Source organism: Echiichthys vipera, assembly GCF_963691815.1.
Source record: "Echiichthys vipera genome assembly, chromosome: 13".
NCBI classification, from domain to species: domain Eukaryota; kingdom Metazoa; phylum Chordata; class Actinopteri; order Perciformes; family Trachinidae; genus Echiichthys; species Echiichthys vipera.
The window spans coordinates 24,323,224-24,342,595 of record NC_139838.1 but is presented as its reverse complement, the minus strand read 5'-3'; the positions used below and the strand labels follow the sequence as shown (position 1 = coordinate 24,342,595).

The window sequence follows — 19,372 nt, the reverse complement described above, 5'->3', positions numbered from 1 at the left end:
TAAGGAAAATCCCTTTCAGCATTTAAAAAGATGAAAAATATTAACATGTACATCAATAAGAGACAAAGAGGGTTTAAGACCCCTGTGTTTGAGCAGAATCATCTCTAAGACTTATATTTTAAGTTACAATACAGTCAGTTTAATGAGTACAGGTTTAAAGTACAGTGAGAGAGTATCAATCTGCTCGCTGTTATTGTTTAAGAGCACAATGGACACGCTCTAAGGAAGTCTGCAGGAATTCCTGGCATCCTGAGCAACAGTGCAAAGAGATGTCAGGCCGTTACTCCCTCACAGTCGGAAAAGAGGAGGGTGTTCCTCAGGAGGGGAGGGACTAAACAGCTGGACCTGCTGTATATCTGACCGGTGGCGGAGGACTACCTCTGAGATGTTGGGAGCACCTCAAAATCCAAACAACTCTCACACCGGCTGAGATCGACTGCTAACCAGAGGGGTACTTTCTACATCACATACGTCAGGTAAGAGCTGGTTGTTTTTTTAAAGATTGGTGATTGAATGTCTTCTGTTTCTAAGTTTTAAATAAAATGAGTATTCTTCTGAAGGAAAAGTTCAATCTCTCAGTGAAAGTGTTGTTAAAACCACATTTAACCTGCAGCTTGGTTTCTTTTGAGTGTGGCTTGGAAAGTGACGAAACAGCCAAAGGAGGTGAATAACTCTTTGTATCCTGCACTGTCAGCCAACACCCTTCTGACAAAAAACGGGGAAAGCAAACATTCCTCGCTGATTACCTTTGACCACACTTGTTAGGACAAAGCTTTACACAATGTAGGCATGCAGGTCACTGTTCCCACTTGTGACAAGTACGAACATTTTCTCTAGATCACCCTCGGGGCTGTTGACACACATAATGAAAATCCTAAGTTTTCCACAGCAGCAGAAACTGTTATGCAACAAATAACACTGCATTGCCTCATTCATTCCCGTGTGTTTTACTGCTGCGATGGTGTCGAGACTTCAAAGACGAGTATCAGATATGATTTGTCCTCACTGTATGTGACTCAAAGGTGAGAACAATAAGACAATTTGCAGTGTGGTGTTAGTTTTAAAATTGGTCTACAGCTTTTTTTTGTCTTCAAGACACAAAGACAGCAGGTGTGCAGGGTTGGCCCCAATAAAGTCTTTTGTCGTTCAGACAGATTCTTGGCTAAATCGAAGCTACTGAAACCTTATAACTCATCCAGACAAGTAGGCGTGACCTGTCATTGGGCTTTCCTCGTGAAAAGTTTCAGTTTTGGCCGTTAATCAGTGCCAGTGAATCAGTTTTTCTTTGTAATCAACACAAAGACGTAAGACTTTCTCCTTATTGAACTGATGGTATATAGCATGGGTGTCAAAGTGATCCAGTAAAGGGCCGTGTGGCTGCAGGTTTTCATTCCAACCAATCAAAAACACACCTGACTCGACTTACTCCATCACCTGAACTGTCTTCACACAGTTGATTTGTTGGACCAGGTGTTTTTTTGATTGGTGATCAGTTTGACACCCCTGGTATATAGGCATGCACTGTTACTGATACTGGACCGGTACTGACTCAAATCGCTGGATCAGGGATCTGTGACAATGGGGCCGAGCGACTCATTTTAATTCTGTTTATATACTATGTACATTTTATACTGGAATATTAATTACTGATTGAATTTGAACCAATTTGTTGCTGCATCTAAACATTTTACACTTGAATTGTAATCCATGTTAATTCTCTTGAGTTTTGGTGGATAATTTATTATTTTACTAATAAATAACAATTCACAAAATGTATATCTTGGTACATTTTCTTTTACAAAGTTAGGAAGGCAAGGCTTAGTAAGTCAAGCGTGATGTTGCCTTACACATAAGTAATAATGATCCCAGTCTAATCTGCACAGTGAGGAATTCAGCTGGTTAATTAAAGCTTGGTATAAGATCGATACCAGGACTGAAAAGGTCGGATGGGTGCATCCCTACTGGTATATAATGCATTCATTAAGTCATTTTATGTCATGAAACATCAGTCAAAGTGATCCAGATTTGCTTTGTAGGTTGAAAGAATGAATGAAAGTGTTATTTAACGGTCTGGTGACAGGTCAAAAGTAAAGGTGGCGTCATTGGAATTGAAATTGTAACGATTAATTGACTATTGACTTGTTTATTCACATGGTATTGATTAATAATTATGCATGATAAAATAGTATGCCAAACATCGCCCCAGCTTCTTAATTGGGAGAAAGTGCTTTGTTTCTTTGTTCACCATTATGGTAAACTAACATGTGGGTTTTGGTGTGTTGGCGGGAGAGAATAAGCTACCTGAAGATATCACTTCGGGCTATAACACAGTTCAATTGCTGCCTCTCCAGTGTTTTATAGCCCGAACAATGAACGGCAGGTAAATCGATAATAATCATTGCAGCCAAAATTAGAATTTCATTAGTGACTGAATCCAAACAGATGAGGTGTTTATACCCTGCTGTAAAAGCTAATCTAATAATATATTTATTTATATAGCACCTTGCATTTATGTGCAATCCAATACAGACGCCCTGCCATGAAGTCTATTTTATGACTCCTGTAATGTTTCGTTTTTGTTGACACTGTCATAGAGGTGCTAATTAAAACGATATCTTTCCGTGCTGGTGTGTTGTACTGGACTGCATTATATTTAGAGGTCTTCCCCACAGCCATGTTCAACACCTTTAACCATGACCTCAATAATAAACATATAATTCAATTTACATTATGGGCCTTGTAAAGGGAGATGTTAGGGCAGGGCTGATGTATTGGACAGCAATCGATTGTACAGGTGTCCCTAATGAAGTGGCCACTGAGTGTTGAACTGCTGCATGCACTTAGAGAACTTCTTGAGGCAAAATAAGTGTAACAAGTGAAGTCAAGCCTCCTTTTATTACAATTAAACTCAGAGATGAATGGAGAATGAAGCATTTACTTGTAAATGGCACTGCTGTATTTAACGGACACTATCTCCTCTGGGGCGGGAGAGTGTATTTGACTAATTTAAGTACTAAAAGCAGACTCAACAGTATATATGTTAACACTCGAGCTTCACACAGATGATGCATTTGCCTTTACGATATGATAAGCAGACCCACACGGTGTAATAAATGTAAATGTTCAACAAATGAAAAAGACTTTCAAACATTTACAAAGTGGGTGACGGTGCAGAGATACCGCAGCAGAGCATGACTGCTGCTGTTGAACAAATACAACAGTCTACTTTACATGTGCGGACATTGTGTGACTGTCGGTTGTCATCGTTATGATGTAACAGCAGCACAGTGACTTAACAGCTGTTGCATTGCATGTAGTGGAAAACCGTACACACCTTCAGTCCACTTAAAAATGACAGGAGAGCCTCAAAGACACTCATAAGCTATTGTACGATTTGCATCTCATGCAGAAAACCTCATTCATGTGGTTTTCTGACAGAATTCCCACAGTGAGTAACATATGTAAGTAATAATGTAAGAACAGATCCTTGTCTAGAATGACTGACTCAGATGTGCATTAACACCGTGAGCAGATTTATGGACGTCTTGGCAGAGATCCAGTCCACACCTTGTTTTCTGAGAGTGAAATATTCACTCTTACTGGAGGCAATGACATCATATGTCAAATAAAACTCAGCTATTAACCTTTCAACAGAAAGGAGTGGAAAGGGAAAATGGTATTCTTCTCACTTATTTCAATGAGGTCACCTAACAGTGTTCAAACTTGAATGTTGGTCTTTTTCATTACTGCATCTCAATTACTTTCGATTTCAACCTCAAGCTCAGAAAAATATCCTTTATCCTAAAATGCAAAAAGATACCGCCACAAGGGCTGGATTTGGATGCAACTTCACTGATGTATTTACTGAGTTGACACTACGTAGTTTGACTCAAGCAGCAAACAAATATTTAGTTTATGTAAAGATATAGTGGAGTAACAGCATCCTGAGCAGAGGATTAAGTCACTCTCCGTCTGTGCATTGTTGTCTGAGTTTCTCTGTGTGTTTGTTGGGATAGCCAGTCAGAGTGCCTTGTGCATCAATATCAGACGCAGAGAGCAGCCACTAAATATAGAGAGTTACTGTATAAGGATGAGGTTTAAAGGTTAAAGAATTGCATAGTGTTGTTACAACATAGGGCATGTAGCTGTTCCAGTTTTGAGGCATTACGTCTTGCCATGCCAAAACAAATACACGATGCTTGTGAAACAAGTTCATGAACTGACAGAGAGTTCATTTCTAATCCGTGCAGGGACATGATGAAATGAGATTTTTAAAAAAAGTGTTAACCTTAATTATATATTTATCTATGTGCATCACATACTCGTGCAGGAATTATGTATAAAGAAAATTGGATTATATTCTTGCTTTGACTTGGTTGATAACAAATCTGATATCAGGTGTAAATCAATTAAACTTTATGGTGTCACTTAAAACAAGCCAATAACTGGCTAAATAAACAGGTGCAATACATATTTTAACCACATATCATAAAATAACAACATCAAATCATAAGCATGATGCTTGTGAGGAAGACATTTGATAAACAAATATTTTTTTACTTGCCTTATTTCGACAGGGACGGAGTTTCGAAGCCCTGCGGACCATAAAAGGCCCAGTACCTTTGGTCTTTATCCTGGATTTTGGAAGATCTGAAGCGTCCCAGGGCCCAGACTCATAAATAACCTAAAAGGTTTGGAAGACAGGCCAAATATTGTAAAAATGACCATGCAATTATTAACATTTTGTGCAGCTGATGAATGGCTTATTATTTTAACCCTGTTAATAATCTCTTCATATAAATCTCTATCTATAAAACTTGGCAATGGACATAAATGTTCTTCTGATACTTACAGACAATGCATGTAATATCCAAACCAATTTAAACAACTGTTTTTGTGTTATACAGTTCTTTAGGCCAAGATGGATTCCCAGCAAAATGGCCACACAGAGGTCCACGGACCTGTGGCTGGAATATTTCTGGAGAAAACAAAGGAGAAAATAACTATATATCAAGCCATGAAGAAACGTCTGCTTAGGCCAGGAACAGCTTTAGCCCTGCTTGAAGCACAAGCAGCCACAGTGGGCATCGTAGACCCGATAAACAATCGAATACTTCCTGTTGCAGATGCTGTTAAGGAGGGAATAGTTGGGCCGGAGATGAAAGAGAAACTCCTCACAGCAGAAAAAGCTGTCAGTGGCTATGTAGACCCCTACACCAACCAAATGATATCTGTATACCAAGCTATGCAAAAAGATTTAGTTCCAAGAGATTACGGATTGAGGCTGCTGGAAGCACAGATTGCCACACAAGGTCTGTTCGATCCTGTGGAGAAGACAAAGATTTCAGTTGAATCTGCAATTCAAAAGGGATACTATGAAAAAGGTTTACTCAATGACCAAATGTCAGAGCTCAAAGTGTTCTACAATCCAAACTTGCAGGAAAATCTTAACTACCAAAACTTCCAAGAGAAATGCACTGTGGAGCCTGACACTGGCCTGTTGCTACTTCCTGTTTGCATCACATTCAAAGGCCTGCGAAGAGGCATTTCCTCCACTGAACTCCTCGAATCAAAGATCATCAACAAAGAAACGTTTGATGACCTACAGAAGGGAAAAACCACAACGCAGGATGTGATGTTGATGGAAACAGTGAAAGAGTACCTACAGGGCAAAGGCAGTATCGCAGGCATTGCTATTTTCTCATCCAATCAGAGAATGAGCATTTATCAAGCCATGAAGAAAGGCGTACTGATGCCCGGAACAGCACTAGTGCTACTGGAGGCACAAGCGGCGACTGGATTCATGATTGATCCTGTAGAAAACAAAAAGTTCACTGTGGAGGAGTCCGTCAAAAACAAACTTGTTGGCCCAGAGTATCATGCAAAGCTGCGTTCTGCTGAGCGGGCAGTAACTGGATACAAAGACCCATACTCAGGTGAAACTATATCCCTGTTTCAAGCATTGTCAAAAGACCTCATCGTTAAGGAGCATGGGATACGCCTACTTGAGGCCCAAATCGCTACAGGTGGAATAATAGACCCGATCAACAGCCACAGACTACCAAGAGAAGTGGCCTTCAAGAGAGGTTATTTCAATGAAGAAATGAATGCCATACTAGAGAATTCAGGGGATGACACAAAGGGTTTTTTTGACCCAAACACAGAAGATAATCTAACTTACCTTCAGCTGATGGAAAGATGCGTCATTGATCCCATCACTGGACTGTGCCTTCTCCCTGTCCTTGATAAGTCAGATGGGCTGAATTTCCACTTCATTGACTACCAAACTAAAATGGCCTTTAAAAAGGAGAAGGTGAACGTGACATGTGGGAAGTACATGGGCATGACAGTATCTCTGTGGGAACTTCTGATGTCAGAATATTTTGAGGAAAACCAGAGGCGAGACATCATTCAAAAGTACAGAGAGGGGAAGCTCAATATCAAGATGATTATCACAATGGTTCTGGAAGTCATAGAAAAGTCTGTGAAAACAACTAATGTGGTCTTTGAAGGCATCAGAGAAACTGTCACAGCCAAGCAGCTTGTGGAAGCAGATATCATTAGTAAGAAGGTTCTAGAGGATCTGAAAACAGGAAAAATGTCTGTGAAGGAAGTGATAGAAGATGAAAATGTAAATGTGTACCTACAGGGGAAAGACAGCATCGCAGGCATTCTGCTTCCTGATTCTCAAATCATGACCATCTACCAGGCCAAACAAAAAGGAAAGCTGATGCCAGGAACTGCTCTGATTCTACTGGAAGCACAGGCAGCAACAGGGTTCATAATTGACCCTATTGGAAACAGGAAGTTTACAGTGGATGGTGCTGTCAAAGCGAAGATAGTTGGGCCTGATGTCTGTCAAAAGTTGCGCTCAGCTGAGAAAGCGGTCACTGGGTATAAAAGTCCATATGATGGCAAAACAATCTCTTTGTTCCAAGCCATGCAAAAAGATCTCATCCTAAAAGACCATGGAATTAGACTCCTGGAGGCACAAATTGCCACTGGAGGGATCATTGACCCAGTAAACAGCCATCGCATTCCTGTCCATGTGGCCTATAAGAGGGGATACTTTAATGAGGAAATGAATGAGATCCTGAGTGATCCAAGTGATGACACCAAAGGATTCTTTGATCCCAACACCCATGAAAACCTGACATACTTGCAGCTAATGGCAAGATGCGTCAGAGATCCCAGTACAGGTCTGAACCTCTTGCCACTCAAAAGCAAAAGTAACAAAATTAACATAGATGATAATATTAGGGAAACATTCAAAACAAGAACAGTTACTGTTAAGTATGGAAGGTTCAAGAACAAGCACACAACACTGTGGGATCTCATCAATTCAGAGTATCTGACTGAGGATAGAAGACAGGAGTTTTTCAAGCTCTTCAAGTCAAGGAAAATCACAATTGAACACCTCATTGTCACCATTCTAGAGATCATTGAGAGTAAGGAGATCAAACGGCATGAAGGGCTGAACTTTGAAGGTCTCAGAGGAGAAGTGTCTGTTGTGGATCTTTTGGAGCTTGACATTGTGGATGAAATAACATACAACTGTTTGGTCGAAGGAAAGATGACAAGCACTGATGTGATGAAAATGGACAGTGTGAGAGCCTACCTAGAAGGGAAACATTGTGTGGCTGGGGTCATACTCCATCCCTCCAATCAGAAGCTAAGCATCTACGAGGCACAGAGAGTTGGCATTCTCACACCGAGCACTGCCCTTTGCCTCCTTGAAGCACAAGCAGCCACAGGGTTCATTGTTGATCCTCTGAAAAACAAAAAACTGACAGTGGAACAAGCACTCAGAGAGAAGGTAATAGGTCCACAGATGCATGAAAAGCTTTTGTCTGCAGAGAGGGCTGTCACTGGTTATAAAGATCCATACACTGGTCAGAAGATCTCACTTTTCCAAGCCTTGCAAAAAGATCTAATTGTCAAGCAGCATGCCATCCGTTTACTTGAGGCCCAGCTTGCTACAGGTGGCATCATTGATCCTGTAAAGTGTCTTCACTTACCTCTCGAGGTTGCATACAAGAAAGGATATTTTGATGCAGAACTTAATCAGATCCTTTCAGACCCAACTGATGACACAAAAGGCTTTTTTGACCCAAAGACACAACAAAATCTGACATATATGGAGATGTTGGGTAAATGTGTAAAAGATAAGGAAACAGGACTGTTTCTCCTGCCACTGAATGACAAACCAAAAGCTACAGAAACAAAGGCAAAAATGTACACAAACACAGAGATAAAGCAAGAGTTTGAAAAGACAGCTGTGAACATATCGGTTGGACGCTACTCAGGAAAATCCGTTTCTCTATGGGACTTGATCCACTCTGGGTACTTTACAGAGGATCAGCAGCTTGAATTCTTTGACAAATACAGAACAAGGAAGATTACAACGCAAACTCTAATCACATTAGTGATTTCCACAATTGAAAAACTGGAGAGTGATACTCCCAAAATGACAATGGGCCTGAGAAAACTTGTCTCTGCTAAACAACTACTTGATTCTGATATCATTAATGCAGATACATTTAAACAGGTGCAAGAAGGAAAACTCACTCTTGAAGGAGTGACCCAATGTGAACCTACGAGTGGATACCTGAAGGGAACAGGAAGTATTGCTGGAATTAAGGTTTATCCATCCAAGAAAATAATGGGCATATATGAAGCAAAGAAGGAAGATCTGTTGACACCTGGCATTGCACTTATATTGCTTGAAGCACAGGCTGCAACAGGATGGGTCATTGATCCTCTAAAAAACAAGTTATATACCGTTGATGAGGCAGCAAGAGAGAAAGTAATTGGACCAGATGTACATGAGCAACTTCTCTCAGCTGAGCGAGCCGTCACAGGCTACAAAGATCCATACACAGATGCAACAATATCACTGTTTGAAGCCATGGATGAACAGCTGATTCAAAGAAGTGATGGCATTCGTCTTCTTGAGGCACAGATAGCAACTGGAGGAATTATAGACCCGAATCAAAGTCACAGGCTACCTGTTCATGTTGCCATTAAAATGGGATATCTGGATGAAGAAATTCGCAAAATACTGTTGAACCCCACTGAGGAGGCAAAGGGATTCTTTGACCCAAACACCAAAGAAAACCTCTCATACCTTCAGCTGATCAAGCGATGCGAGAAAGATCCTGAAACCGGGCTACTTCTTTTACCCCTGTATCAAGAAGAATCCCATGAATTCCACACGGATGAACAAATAGAGCTTACATTCAAAAACAAAACAATCACCATGGATGCAGGAAAATTTAAAGAAAAGGAGGTGACATTGTGGGAAGTGCTACTTTCTGAATACATATCAGAATCAAAAAGGGAGCAGCTCATTCAACAATACAAAACAAGAACCATGACAATAGAGGAGATAATTGAAATACTCACAATTATCATTACAGAGGTATCATCCAAAGAAAGAAAGTTCAAAGGGTTAAGAAAGCAGGTCTCAGCCAGTGAGTTGTATGAGTCAAAGATTATCTCAAAGGAGCTTTTCACACAAATTATACAAGGGGAAGTAACTGAAGAGAATGTTGACAAAATGGAGTCAATTCAGAAGTACCTGGGAGCTACAAACTGTATAGCTGGAGTCAGAGTTGAATCTACAAAGAAGGTTATGAGCATCTATGAAGCGAAATCCAGAAGCCTGCTGACCCCTGGAACATCTCTTGTGCTACTAGAGGCCCAAGCTGCCACTGGCTTTGTCATTGACCCTGTGAACAACAAGAAACTTTCTGTAGAGGAAGCTGTGGCACAAAGAGTGGTTGGTAGTGAGTGGAAAAACAAACTGCTTTCAGCAGAACGAGCAGTTACAGGGTATAAAGATCCCTACACTGGAAACACAATTTCTTTGTTCCAGGCGTTGAAGAAAGATCTAATTGTGAAAGATCACGGAATACGTCTCCTTGAAGCGCAAATTGCAACAGGAGGCATAATTGATCCAGTTCACAGTCACAGAGTACCTGTACAGGTGGCATATCAAAGGGGTTACTTTGATGAAGAAATGAATGAGATTCTGTCTGACCCTGATGATGACACCAAGGGCTTTTTTGATCCCAACACCCAAGATAATCTCACCTATCTCCAGCTCATTGAGAGGTGTGTTGTAGACCCAATTACGGGACTTAACTTACTGTCCATTGTAAAGAAAGGAGAGTTTTATTTCTTTGTTGATGAGGCAACAAAACTCATTCTGAAATCTACAACAACAACCAGAGCAGGAGGGAAATACCACGGAACAACAGTGTCTCTTTGGGATCTGCTCTACTCCAAATACATCACTGAGGAGCAGAGGAGAGATCTTGTACAACAGTACAAGTCTGGATCAATCACAATTAAACGCTTCTTGGAAATAATCCTGACAATCATTGACGAGCAGACCATGACATCCTCACCATCAATGGTTATGTCCCAACCACCAGAAAGAAAAGTGGACGGCAGTACAACGACAACTACCATCACCACTACAGTCACAGAGACAAATGAAGTTCAAAACTTCCATGGTATCAGAAAGGATGTAACTGCTACCGAGTTACTTGACTCAAAAGTCATCAATGAAGACCTCTACAAAGATCTTACTACTGGAAAACTCACAGTGACAGAAGTAAGTGAAATGGATTCAGTACGTAAGTACTTGGAGGGAACTAACAGCATTGCAGGAGTGTACCTGCAGTCCACCAAAGAGACCCTAAGCATCTATGAAGCCAAAAGCAAAAGTCTGCTGACTCCTGGTACTTCTCTGGTTTTGCTGGAGGCCCAAGCTGCCACTGGCTTTGTCATTGACCCTGTGAACAACAAGAAACTTTCAGTTGAGGAAGCTGTGGCTCAAAGAGTGGTTGGTAGTGAGTGGAAAAACAAACTGCTTTCAGCAGAAAGAGCAGTTACAGGTTACAAAGATCCCTACACTGGAAACACAATTTCTTTGTTCCAAGCCTTGAAAAAAGATCTAATTGTGAAAGATCATGGAATTCGTCTACTTGAAGCGCAAATTGCAACAGGAGGCATAATTGATCCAGTTCACAGTCACAGAGTACCTGTACAGGTGGCATACACAAGGGGTTACTTTGATGAAGAAATGAATCAGATTCTGTCTGACCCTGATGATGACACCAAGGGCTTTTTTGACCCCAACACTCAAGAGAACCTCACCTATCTTCAGCTGGTTGAGAGGTGTGTCACAGATCCCATCACAGGCCTTAGCTTATTGGTAATTGCAAAGAAAGGAGAGTTTTATTTCTTTGTTGATGAGGCAACAAAACTCATTCTGAAATCTACAACAACAACCAGAGCAGGAGGGAAATACCATGGAACAACAGTGTCTCTTTGGGATCTGCTCTACTCCAAATACATCACTGAGGAGCAGAGGAGAGAGCTTGTACAACAGTACAAGTCTGGATCAATCACAATTGAAAGCTTCTTGGAAATAATCCTGACAATCATTGACGAGCAGACCATGACATCCTCACCATCAATGGTTATGTCCCAACCACCAGAAAGAAAAGTGGACGGCAGCACAACAACAACCACCATCACCACTACAGTCACAGAGACAAGTGAAGTTCAAAACTTCCATGGAATCAGAAAGGATGTAACTGCTACCGAGTTACTTGACTCAAAAGTCATCAATGAAGACCTCTACAAAGATCTTACTACTGGAAAACTCACAGTGACAGAAGTAAGTGAAATGGATTCAGTACGTAAGTACTTGGAGGGAACTAACAGCATTGCAGGCGTGTACCTGCAGTCCACCAAAGAGACCCTAAGCATCTATGAAGCCAAAAGCAAAAGTCTGCTGACTCCTGGTACTTCTCTGGTTTTGCTGGAGGCCCAAGCTGCCACTGGCTTTGTCATTGACCCTGTGAACAACAAGAAACTTTCAGTTGAGGAAGCTGTGGCTCAAAGAGTGGTTGGTAGTGAGTGGAAAAACAAACTGCTTTCAGCAGAAAGAGCAGTTACAGGTTACAAAGATCCCTACACTGGGAACACAATTTCTTTGTTCCAAGCCTTGAAAAAAGATCTAATTGTGAAAGATCATGGAATTCGTCTACTTGAAGCGCAAATTGCAACAGGAGGCATAATTGATCCAGTTCACAGTCACAGAGTACCTGTACAGGTGGCATACACAAGGGGTTACTTTGACGAAGAAATGAATCAGATCCTGTCTGACCCTGATGATGACACCAAGGGCTTTTTTGACCCCAACACTCAAGAGAACCTCACCTATCTTCAGCTGGTTGAAAGGTGTGTCACAGATCCCATCACAGGCCTTAGCTTATTGGTAATTGCAAAGAAAGGCGAGTTTTATTTCTTTGTTGATGAGGCAACAAAACTCATTCTGAAATCTACAACAACAACCAGAGCAGGAGGGAAATACCAAGGAACAACAGTGTCTCTTTGGGATCTGCTCTACTCCAAATACATCACTGAGGAGCAGAGGAGAGAGCTTGTACAACAGTACAAGTCTGGATCAATCACAATTGAACGCTTCTTGGAAATAATCCTGACAATCATTGACGAGCAGACCATGACATCCTCACCATCAATGGTTATGTCCCAACCACCAGAAAGAAAAGTGGACGGCAGCACAACAAAAACTACCATCACCACTACAGTCACAGAGACAAATGAAGTTCAAAACTTCCATGGAATCAGAAAGGATGTCACTGCTACCGAGTTACTTGAATCCAAAGTCATCAATGAAGACCTCTACAAAGATCTTACTACTGGAAAACTCACAGTGACAGAAGTAAGTGAAATGGATTCAGTACGTAAGTACTTGGAGGGAACTAACAGCATTGCAGGAGTGTACCTGCAGTCCACCAAAGAGACCCTAAGCATCTATGAAGCCAAAAGCAAAAGTCTGCTGACTCCTGGTACTTCTCTGGTTTTGCTGGAGGCCCAAGCTGCCACTGGCTTTGTCATTGACCCTGTGAACAACAAGAAACTTTCAGTTGAGGAAGCTGTGGCTCAAAGAGTGGTTGGTAGTGAGTGGAAAAACAAACTGCTTTCAGCAGAAAGAGCAGTTACAGGTTACAAAGATCCCTACACTGGAAACACAATTTCTTTGTTCCAAGCCTTGAAAAAAGACCTAATTGTGAAAGATCATGGAATTCGTCTCCTTGAAGCACAAATTGCAACAGGAGGCATAATTGATCCAGTTCACAGTCACAGAGTACCTGTACAGGTGGCATACACAAGGGGTTACTTTGACGAAGAAATGAATCAGATTCTGTCTGACCCTGATGATGACACCAAGGGCTTTTTTGACCCCAACACTCAAGAGAACCTCACCTATCTTCAGCTGGTTGAGAGGTGTGTCACAGATCCCATCACAGGCCTTAGCTTATTGGTAATTGCAAAGAAAGGCGAGTTTTATTTCTTTGTTGATGAGGCAACAAAACTCATTCTGAAATCTACAACAACAACCAGAGCAGGAGGGAAATACCACGGAACAACAGTGTCTCTTTGGGATCTGCTCTACTCCAAATACATCACTGAGGAGCAGAGGAGAGAGCTTGTACAACAGTACAAGTCTGGATCAATCACAATTGAACGCTTCTTGGAAATAATCCTGACAATCATTGACGAGCAGACCATGACATCCTCACCATCAATGGTTATGTCCCAACCACCAGAAAGAAAAGTGGACGGCAGCACAACAAAAACCACCATCACCACTACAGTCACAGAGACAAACGAAGTTCAAAACTTCCATGGAATCAGAAAGGATGTAACTGCTACCGAGTTACTTGACTCAAAAGTCATCAATGAAGACCTCTACAAAGATCTTACTACTGGAAAACTCACAGTGACAGAAGTAAGTGAAATGGATTCAGTACGTAAGTACTTGGAGGGAACTAACAGCATTGCAGGAGTGTACCTGCAGTCCACCAAAGAGACCCTAAGCATCTATGAAGCCAAAAGCAAAAGTCTGCTGACTCCTGGTACTTCTCTGGTTTTGCTGGAGGCCCAAGCTGCCACTGGCTTTGTCATTGACCCTGTGAACAACAAGAAACTTTCAGTTGAGGAAGCTGTGGCTCAAAGAGTGGTTGGTAGTGAGTGGAAAAACAAACTGCTTTCAGCAGAAAGAGCAGTTACAGGTTACAAAGATCCCTACACTGGAAACACAATTTCTTTGTTCCAAGCCTTGAAAAAAGATCTAATTGTGAAAGATCATGGAATTCGCCTACTTGAAGCGCAAATTGCAACGGGAGGCATAATTGATCCAGTTCACAGTCACAGAGTACCTGTACAGGTGGCGTACACAAGGGGTTACTTTGACGAAGAAATGAATCAGATTCTGTCTGACCCTGATGATGACACCAAGGGCTTTTTTGACCCCAACACTCAAGAGAACCTCACCTATCTTCAGCTGGTTGAGAGGTGTGTCACAGATCCCATCACAGGCCTTAGCTTATTGGTAATTGCAAAGAAAGGCGAGTTTTATTTCTTTGTTGATGAGGCAACAAAACTCATTCTGAAATCTACAACAACAACCAGAGCAGGAGGGAAATACCAAGGAACAACAGTGTCTCTGTGGGATCTGCTCTACTCCAAATACATCACTGAGGAGCAGAGGAGAGATCTTGTACAACAGTACAAGTCTGGATCAATCACAATTGAACGCTTCTTGGAAATAATCCTGACAATCATTGACGAGCAGACCATGACATCCTCACCATCAATGGTTATGTCCCAACCACCAGAAAGAAAAGTGGACGGCAGCACAACAACAACTACCATCACCACTACAGTCACAGAGACAAATGAAGTTCAAAACTTCCATGGAATCAGAAAGGATGTAACTGCTACCGAGTTACTTGACTCAAAAGTCATCAATGAAGACCTCTACAAAGATCTTACTACTGGAAAACTCACAGTGACAGAAGTAAGTGAAATGGATTCAGTACGTAAGTACTTGGAGGGAACTAACTGCATTGCAGGAGTGTACCTGCAGTCCACCAAAGAGACCCTAAGCATCTATGAAGCCAAAAGCAAAAGTCTGCTGACTCCTGGTACTTCTCTGGTTTTGCTGGAGGCCCAAGCTGCCACTGGCTTTGTCATTGACCCTGTGAACAACAAGAAACTTTCAGTTGAGGAAGCTGTGGCTCAAAGAGTGGTTGGCAGTGAGTGGAAAAACAAACTGCTTTCAGCAGAAAGAGCAGTTACAGGTTACAAAGATCCCTACACTGGAAACACAATTTCTTTGTTCCAAGCCTTGAAAAAAGATCTAATTGTGAAAGATCATGGAATTCGTCTACTTGAAGCGCAAATTGCAACAGGAGGCATAATTGATCCAGTTCACAGTCACAGAGTACCTGTACAGGTGGCATACACAAGGGGTTACTTTGACGAAGAAATGAATCAGATCCTGTCTGACCCTGATGATGACACCAAGGGCTTTTTTGACCCCAACACTCAAGAGAACCTCACCTATCTTCAGCTGGTTGAGAGGTGTGTCACAGATCCCATCACAGGCCTTAGCTTATTGGTAATTGCAAAGAAAGGCGAGTTTTATTTCTTTGTTGATGAGGCAACAAAACTCATTCTGAAATCTACAACAACAACCAGAGCAGGAGGGAAATACCAAGAAACAACAGTGTCTCTTTGGGATCTGCTCTACTCCAAATACATCACTGAGGAGCAGAGGAGAGAGCTTGTACAACAGTACAAGTCTGGATCAATCACAATTAAACGCTTCTTGGAAATAATCCTGACAATCATTGACGAGCAGACCATGACATCCTCACCATCAATGGTTATGTCCCAACCACCAGAAAGAAAAGTGGACGGCAGCACAACAACAACTACCATCACCACTACAGTCACAGAGACAAATGAAGTTCAAAACTTCCATGGTATCAGAAAGGATGTAACTGCTACCGAGTTACTTGACTCAAAAGTCATCAATGAAGACCTCTACAAAGATCTTACTACTGGAAAACTCACTGTGACAGAAGTAAGTGAAATGGATTCAGTACGTAAGTACTTGGAGGGAACTAACAGCATTGCAGGAGTGTACCTGCAGTCCACCAAAGAGACCCTAAGCATCTATGAAGCCAAAAGCAAAAGTCTGCTGACTCCTGGTACTTCTCTGGTTTTGCTGGAGGCCCAAGCTGCCACTGGCTTTGTCATTGACCCTGTGAACAACAAGAAACTTTCAGTTGAGGAAGCTGTGGCTCAAAGAGTGGTTGGCAGTGAGTGGAAAAACAAACTGCTTTCAGCAGAAAGAGCAGTTACAGGTTACAAAGATCCCTACACTGGAAACACAATTTCTCTGTTCCAAGCCTTGAAAAAAGATCTAATTGTGAAAGATCATGGAATTCGTCTACTTGAAGCGCAAATTGCAACAGGAGGCATAATTGATCCAGTTCACAGTCACAGAGTACCTGTACAGGTGGCATACACAAGGGGTTACTTTGATGAAGAAATGAATCAGATCCTGTCTGACCCTGATGATGACACCAAGGGCTTTTTTGACCCAAACACTCAAGAGAACCTCACCTATCTTCAGCTGGTTGAGAGGTGTGTCACAGATCCCATCACAGGCCTTAGCTTATTGGTAATTGCAAAGAAAGGCGAGTTTTATTTCTTTGTTGATGAGGCAACAAAACTCATTCTGAAATCTACAACAACAACCAGAGCAGGAGGGAAATACCAAGGAACAACAGTGTCTCTTTGGGATCTGCTCTACTCCAAATACATCACTGAGGAGCAGAGGAGAGATCTTGTACAACAGTACAAGTCTGGATCAATCACAATTGAACGCTTCTTGGAAATAATCCTGACAATCATTGAGGAGCAGACCATGACATCCTCACCATCAATGGTTATGTCCCAACCACCAGAAAGAAAAGTGGACGGCAGCACAACAACAACTACCATCACCACTACAGTCACAGAGACAAATGAAGTTCAAAACTTCCATGGAATCAGAAAGGATGTAACTGCTACTGAGTTACTTGACTCAAAAGTCATCAATGAAGACCTCTACAAAGATCTTACTACTGGAAAACTCACTGTGACAGAAGTAAGTGAAATGGATTCAGTACGTAAGTACTTGGAGGGAACTAACAGCATTGCAGGAGTGTACCTGCAGTCCACCAAAGAGACCCTAAGCATCTATGAAGCCAAAAGCAAAAGTCTGCTGACTCCTGGTACTTCTCTGGTTTTGCTGGAGGCCCAAGCTGCCACTGGCTTTGTCATTGACCCTGTGAACTACAAGAAACTTTCAGTTGAGGAAGCTGTGGCTCAAAGAGTGGTTGGTAGTGAGTGGAAAAACAAACTGCTTTCAGCAGAAAGAGCAGTTACAGGTTACAAAGATCCCTACACTGGAAACACAATTTCTTTGTTCCAAGCCTTGAAGAAAGATCTAATTGTGAAAGATCATGGAATTCGTCTACTTGAAGCGCAAATTGCAACAGGAGGCATAATTGATCCAGTTCACAGTCACAGAGTACCTGTACAGGTGGCATACACAAGGGGTTACTTTGATGAAGAAATGAATCAGATTCTGTCTGACCCTGATGATGACACCAAGGGCTTTTTTGACCCCAACACTCAAGAGAACCTCACCTATCTTCAGCTGGTTGAGAGGTGTGTCACAGATCCCATCACAGGCCTTAGCTTATTGGTAATTGCAAAGAAAGGCGAGTTTTATTTCTTTGTTGATGAGGCAACAAAACTCATTCTGAAATCTACAACAACAACCAGAGCAGGAGGGAAATACCAAGGAACAACAGTGTCTCTTTGGGATCTGCTCTACTCCAAATACATCACTGAGGAGCAGAGGAGAGAGCTTGTACAACAGTACAAGTCTGGATCAATCACAATTGAACGCTTCTTGGAAATAATCCTGACAATCATTGACGAGCAGACCATGACATCCTCACCATCAATGGTTATGTCCCAACCACCAGAAAGAAAAGTGGACGGCAGCACAACAACAACTACCATCACCACTACAGTCACAGAGACAAATGAAGTTCAAAACTTCCATGGAATCAGAAAGGATGTAACTGCTACCGAGTTACTTGACTCAAAAGTCATCAATGAAGACCTCTACAAAGATCTTACTACTGGAAAACTCACAGTGACAGAAGTAAGTGAAATGGATTCAGTACGTAGGTACTTGGAAGGAACTAACAGCATTGCAGGAGTGTACCTGCAGTCCACCAAAGAGACCCTAAGCATCTATGAAGCCAAAAGCAAAAGTCTGCTGACTCCTGGTACTTCTCTGGTTTTGCTGGAGGCCCAAGCTGCCACTGGCTTTGTCATTGACCCTGTGAACAACAAGAAACTTTCTGTAGAGGAAGCTGTGGCTCAAAGAGTGGTTGGCAATGAGTGGAAAAACAAACTGCTTTCAGCAGAAAGAGCAGTTACAGGTTACAAAGATCCCTACACTGGAAACACAATTTCTTTGTTCCAAGCCTTGAAAAAAGACCTAATTGTGAAAGATCATGGAATTCGTCTACTTGAAGCGCAAATTGCAACAGGAGGCATAATTGATCCAGTTCACAGTCACAGAGTACCTGTACAGGTGGCATACACAAGGGGTTACTTTGATGAAGAAATGAATCAGATTCTGTCTGACCCTGACGATGACACCAAGGGCTTTTTTGACCCCAACACTCAAGAGAACCTCACCTATCTCCAGCTGGTTGAGAGGTGTGTCACAGATCCCATCACAGGGCTCAGTTTACTCCCCTTGCACAGGTGAAGGAAAGAAAACCTTTTACACAAGCATTCATTCATGATTAACTCGCACTGTCAATCTTTTAACCTTTCGTTAACTCATAATTGCAGTTAGTACTATTTTTCTGTGCATAACCAAATAGTTTTACTACATTTTTCAAAGAAAAAAGTATTTTAGGCCGTCCAGGAGAGACAGTTGCATGAGTCCTATGCTGAACACTGTTGAAAAAGAGCTCTAGAAAAAGTCTCTAATTTAAACAAGAGTCTAATGATCACATAACATTTCTACCCAAGAATTTGTTAGTTATACCTGTGTTAGATGTGTCAAACCTTTGCTGTGAAAAAGCCATGTGGCTTCATGAGCTAACACTGAAAATACATTTTATACATCTGTGGCCTTTTCATGTTTTCAGTGACTTTGTTGTAACCCAATTCTGATCACCTCTGACACCAAACATGGCAGAACAGTATCTGCATTTCAGATTTGTGATATATTAATATTATTTGTAGGGTCTTTGGATTTTTTGTTTTTTACACTCATGTAACGAGAGCATACTTGTACCTCGACACTGGAAACAATTATATGTAATGACATGCAGACAAAAGCTTTTTTTAACTGGTATCTGAATGTTTTTGTATGCTCTGCTTTGCCCTCACTTGC

General features: G+C 41.6%; 1 protein-coding gene across 1 annotated transcript; it reads left to right on the top strand.

The window, feature by feature from the left end:
• Positions 1 to 394: 394 nt before the first annotated feature.
• Positions 395 to 19,372, top strand: eppk1 (epiplakin 1). The gene is made up of 3 exons (XM_083925437.1): positions 395 to 476; positions 4,578 to 4,691; positions 4,908 to 19,372. The coding sequence occupies exon 3, from the start codon at positions 4,922 to 4,924 to the stop codon at positions 18,734 to 18,736; it is 13,815 nt and encodes a 4,604-aa protein (XP_083781563.1). The 5' UTR covers positions 395 to 476; positions 4,578 to 4,691; positions 4,908 to 4,921; the 3' UTR covers positions 18,737 to 19,372.

Coding starts and splice junctions, on each gene's coding strand:
- eppk1 (XM_083925437.1), top strand. CDS start 4,922: ATGGATTCCCAGCAAAATGGCCACACAGAGGTCCACGGACCTGTGGCT.